Genomic DNA, 5,742 nt, shown 5'->3' with positions numbered 1-5,742 from the left:
TGAGGGTGGCTTGCGACGGGGCTGAAAGCGAGCGGAAGGGCAGGGTGTAATGGGCGCAGGGAAAGGCTCCGAAGGGCTCGGAAAAGGGAGGCTCGGCCAATCATCGATACTGCGTACGCGAACGTACCGAAAAGAAGGAAGGAAACGATGAGTCGCCTATTTTGAGTGGCCCGTTATACTCGTCTCTTGCACCGCTACAATGACCCTCCGCACGGGAAAATGGGCTCCCTTCGAGGGGCTTTCGAAGGGGCTTTTGAGGGGCTTTCGAGGGGCGGCAATTGGGGCGCGGGATTTGCGGCCATTTTCTGAACGCGAGATGAACGATCGATACCGATGCCGGACTCGACCGGCCAAAGTGCATCTCGATCGATAGTTCCGCTTGTCTTCTTTTCACCCAAGGTGTGTGTGTGTGTGAGAGAGAGAGAGAGAAGAAGAGAGAGAGGGAGAGGAAAACGTGCGACAAGAAAAAGCGAACCAAACGAACCGCGAAGCATCTTCGTCGGAGGTTATCCTGTAATTTTCCAAAGCAAACGGCTGATGCTGCACCAACCAATTATGTGGGAGGCTACAAAACAAAGCGGGAAAAAAGGCATAAAAATAGAAACCCACCTCACTCAAAAAAAGGGCGCCAGTTCAATTCCTGCTCCTAAAGGTCAATGGCACACACAAGCGGTTCGAAAGCGGCTGGAAGCTGAGCTGTTCTGCGGACAGTTGATCTTGAAACGTCAGCTATGCTTTCGTGAAGGAATCGAACCTTTGAAAATGTATTTCCATATTAGCTTAATTTGTTGCGCTTTTTTTTGCACCATTAAAGCAAGCTCACGAGACCATTTTGCCTTCATTGTGATGGTTCAAACAGTCAAATGCATTCTCAAAAACAAAAAGGATGAAGCAATCCTTTTCAAAGAAGCCAAACAAACGACGAGAACTAGAAGTATCTCAGAACCCTTAATTTCGGCCCCGGACGGAAGGGTTCGGGCCCGATTTACGGTCTTACTTTGACCAACGGATGCATAAACATGAGAATGGAAATTGTGTTACACGAGCACGCGGTCTGCTTACAGTCTGGGGAGACAAGAAATGTAAATGGCTGTAAAAATGCAGCGTGGCCTTGTTAAAGCTGCATTTTTATATTTTTCCTCCATCCTCCCAGCGTGTGGGGTTGGGAGGTAATAAATTTCATTTCAACACACACACACACACACACACATCTAAGGTACCACGCAAACGTCCTGCAATTGCACAGGAACTGGAGCAGGTCATCCTCGAAGGGACATTTCGCATGCAAACAGCCAGGATTTATAAGCTCAACTGGACCAAAGAAGCCGTGAGGGGGTGGGCATGGGTGGGTGGCGAGTATGGACGAATCATGTGTCCCCGGAAGTGGGCAATAATTTGCCTCGGCCCTTCGTCGCTGGGCTGCCAGCCCTTAATCAATCGAGCTGGCTCGAAGAGCGCTCGGGAAAAAAAGGCATAAAAAATAAATAAATAAAACATACCCCGACGGAAAGGCGACTTTCGTCCTGAAACCCGAAGGATACTGAAGCAACAATAAAAAAGCGCCACTCACACGCACACACACATTCACGCGGTGCACGCCTGCCGATTATGCAAACGACGCGAAAGTGAAAGTCCCGCGCAAAAGCTCGAACGTTTTTTTGTGCCACGGAAGGGCGAAAAAAATGCATTACACCTCTGAACCCGAAAGGGCTCGGTCCCTTTTGGGCCTTGAGCTGAATAACGCGCGAGCAGCGGAAACCGGCGGTGGTTTCCGAAAATGGGCACAGGAAAAATGGGGCTTTTTCCACCCAAGTGCAACTGCAAAAGCGTACGAGCGATTTGTGCACGCGACCGACGGCGGAAGTTGCCGTGATGCAACAAATGGGCCTGGCCGCTTATCTGGCCCTCGAGCTGGGGCAGTTGAAGTTGACACGCCATGGTGGGAGAAAAGTGAGCAAAAAAAATAGAAGAAAAAGTATGAGAAAATCACGAAACGGGGAGTTTAATTACGCGAGCATAAAACTGAGCGAGTGCCCTCGATTGAAAGCGTGCTGGGGAAAAAAGTGGGCCCTGCATTTCAATGCCGCATGTCGCGAGGGTTATCCTTTTCAAATCCTTGTTTCATGTTCGTTATGAATTCTACTAAAATGCACTTTCATATGCAGGCGGACTTTTTTTTTTGATGAAAGCTTTTACACTTCAAATGACAGCTGTCCAAATGTCCCTTCAAGCGAGAGCTGGTTGCCGTTTGTAAAGTGTTTGAATTTTGTCAAAACCCAAAAAGATACTTAAGATTTTCTTTTTTGGGCTTTTAGGAAATTTTCTGGGAAAACACAATTTTTATAAAAAGCAATATAATTGCTTACTTTTACAATACATTCATATACCTTTTGTGCATCGCCCGTTGAAAGTTCAAGACATTGAAACATTTTCCCATAAATTCTTTTCGTTTTTAGATTAATTTTCTATGCCAAGTGAAATTGTAACGGAAGCGAAGTTTACAAAATAATTCAATATGTATATTATATTATATATTGGATATTTAAATAAAAGAAATAAAAATTCATTGACACTTACCTTTGGTTTATGCTGCGGGGTGTTTTGTCTCGTCGCTGCTCGAACCGACCTAAGGACGGCCCTTCGACCCGCTCGGTCATGTCTTCCCTTCACTCCCCTCACACGTTCTCCCTTCCCTTTTGAATGTCCACCTCGCTTCAGTCGCGTTTCACTTCAACCCCCCAAAAAACCAGGGGCGATTTTTGTTCGTAGTCTTGCTTGGGCTTATTTTGCTCACCACCCAACACCCACGCGATCGAGTTTTGTGGCGCACGGTATGGCACGGGAAGGAGGCTGCCCGCTTCCCCGGACACACACTCACACACACACTCACGCACGCCGTCGAAAGGGCAAGATGGCGATCGATCGCAATCCGAAGGGTTCAACCCATCTTTGAGAGCAACTCGCGCGCTGGAACCGAACAGAAGGCGGAAGCTGTTCGCACGGTGGCCACTTTGGCTGCACCTATTCTGGGCGCGAAGGTTGTCACGTTGTCGCGTCAATCAGCTGCGGTGAGTGTGGCGTACCTGCGTGAGAAAGAAAGAGCAAACGAATGACAATTAACAGGTGGCAAGGGCTGAACGTCGCCTCGATACAGGCGACGCGTTTTTCCCGACCCAATTGCAGCCGTTTTTCGCAACGGAGCGTGAATATGTTTTATGCTAATCGACGTTCGCGACAACGGCAGCCCGGAGGGGAGTGTTGGAGATTTTTCCGCGCTTTTTCCGCACCCGAAACCGAACACCGAAAGCAACCGCGCGGCCTGTGGTTCGGTCGATCGATCAACAGGACGATGTTTTGTGAGGCGAGCGATCAGATCGGTATCAAGAAACACGCCCACGTTGTGTCGCGTTTGATCGCTGAGTTAGATCGCGGATCGCGGTGGTGGATTGCGAATGAAGTTGTTCACTTTGAAGGGTGGACATGGTTTGTCTCTTGACAGTCAGGAGATGGTTTGTTAAGGTTGGTTTTGAGAGAGTATAATTGGAGCCAGTTCGAAAATAGGTGCTTTTTCTAGAGGCTTAGTAGTAGCGCAATTTGAAGCTCAGTTAAAATGAAATTACAGATGAGGAAAATTGGTATCAATTATTTATAGATTCTAACTCATTGTTTTTAAAAGGTAGTTTTTATTTATTTATTACAAACGATCTCTCTACGGCTAATTTTTGCTCTAAAACAATAAATTGAAGAATGTTTGAGATTTTTGAGTCTCTTATAACTGTTTTTTTTAATTATTGCATTAACAATTGAACAAATTTGTTAAGTGATATAAAAATAAATAAACAAGAGCATGAAACAGCTAAACGTCTTTTACTGCTTCTTTCAAAGGGTATATCATGATAAAAATCTATGTTTGAGAAGATAAAAATCTATGTTCATTTGGATAAAAATCTATGTTTGAGAAGAGCAATCGCTGATCAATAGTTTAATTTTAGTCGAAATTTAGAGACATTTTTATTGTTTGACTCAAAGCTCAATATACTCAATTCTAAAAAAAAAGTTTCATTATAATAAAATTAAATGCTTTTTCAATTATTCAAGCACCTAATAGATTGATATTTTCTTGATTTCACCTTACAAATAACCTACAAATTGGATAAATATTATCCAAAAGTACTGTATTTTTAAGTTCAAAAAACTGTTTTAGTTTAAGGAAGCAGTAAAATTTCGTTTTCAACATTCTCTCCCTTCTAGTTTTAGTGTAATATTTTGTTTTCATATGCTTCACTTTCAACATAATAAATTGAAACTCAACTCGAGCAACGCAACAAGAACCCCCTCAACGGAGAAGCTCCAAGTCATCGGTAATTGCGCCGCTGTGCAACGTCAATATTTGCCATTGATTTATGATCAAGAAAAGACGAACCAACCGTCAGCCAGGCGCACAAATATTTACCAGCCACCAACTGGCAGCCAGCAGCTGTTCCACGGTCCTACAAAAGGGCCAGCTCATGGCGCTGGGCACTTCAAAACCCTTCATCCAGGCGCTCCTTCGAGACCACGCAAACACGCATCTCCAGAAATCGAGAATGGCCAAGTACGTCGTGCTGTTCCTAGCCGTAGTCATACTGCCGCAGTTTCTACTGCACGCCGAGAAGGTGTGGATAGACCGGGATAAAGTCTACTGCGGGCATCTCGACTGCACCCGAGTGGCAACCTTCAACGGCGAGAAGTTCTGCAACCCATGCGACACCACACACTACTGCGACTGCAAGCACACACGCGAACCGTTGCCGTATTTGTACGCCTGTCAAGGAGGAGCTCAGTGTCAGGTGACCGATCGGTTTGGGTCCTGTCAGAAGACGCAATCGGAAGAGTTTTGCCGTGAGATCGACACTGTGTACCGCGAGGTGTAAGGGTTCTTAAGGGCACAAATGTAGCTTCGAGAAGAGGAGAATAAAAATTGGCTGCTTAATCATGAAACGCTCGCTTTAACAAAGCCAATGTGCAGAAGTACTGTCTTAAAGACTTCCTGACACATGGCTCAAGGACTTTAATTATCTTGTAGTGTTCATTGCGTTGTGTTCTACCATCACTTCGTTATTTATCTAGAGAGCATGAAGCAAATCGTGCTTATTATTTCGAATATGATGAATTTTGTGTGGCATTTTAATTTTTAAAATGAAAGATGCGTTTCTTGCGGAGAATTCTCAAGACCATTGACTTCGTTTATGATGTTGAAGTTACATACAATATTGATTTCTTCGCATAACGTAAGAGAAGAGACTGTAACAGCAATTTGAAACATAAAAAATACATGTAGATAATGAAAGCTGATGGATTGTCGATTGATTTCAAGTCATTTTGAGGTTATGGATAAAAATCTATATACTATGTTTCACATTTACTAAGCTCTTTTTGACTCTTTCAACTAGACTTTTTTAAGACTTGTTTCAACACAAGCGGACATCAATTAAGAATCAACGTCTTTGCTGTCATTTTTAAGCTCTATTTTTATCTCATCACGTCCCAAGAAAGTGTATCTTTACGACCCATCACGAGAGATTAAAAATAACGAAGCACAAGTCGAAGAATGATTTCCGCGCATAGCAAAACATCGGATTTGACCCTTTCCGATGCCGTTTGTTTCGCTTGGGAATTTAGCAGAAAAATTAAACCCTCACCAAGGGCATGATTAACGTACGCCCGACACCCTCCACAAAAAAGGACGCCACTCACAGGAAG

General features: G+C 44.3%; 1 protein-coding gene across 1 annotated transcript; it reads left to right on the top strand.

The window, feature by feature from the left end:
- The first annotated feature begins 4,536 nt into the window (after positions 1 to 4,536).
- LOC128729132 (uncharacterized) lies at positions 4,537 to 4,979 on the top strand. The gene has a single exon (XM_053822782.1). It carries the CDS (start codon positions 4,587 to 4,589, stop codon positions 4,911 to 4,913), a length of 327 nt encoding a protein of 108 aa, XP_053678757.1. The 5' UTR covers positions 4,537 to 4,586; the 3' UTR covers positions 4,914 to 4,979.
- Positions 4,980 to 5,742: the final 763 nt, after the last annotated feature.

Source organism: Anopheles nili, chromosome X (genome assembly GCF_943737925.1).
Source record: "Anopheles nili chromosome X, idAnoNiliSN_F5_01, whole genome shotgun sequence".
In the NCBI taxonomy this organism is placed as follows: domain Eukaryota; kingdom Metazoa; phylum Arthropoda; class Insecta; order Diptera; family Culicidae; genus Anopheles; species Anopheles nili.
This window is presented reverse-complemented; position numbering and strand designations above follow the sequence as displayed.

Excerpts from the sequence above, each read along its gene's own strand:
- LOC128729132 (XM_053822782.1), top strand. The coding sequence starts at position 4,587 with ATGGCCAAGTACGTCGTGCTGTTCCTAGCCGTAGTCATACTGCCGCAG.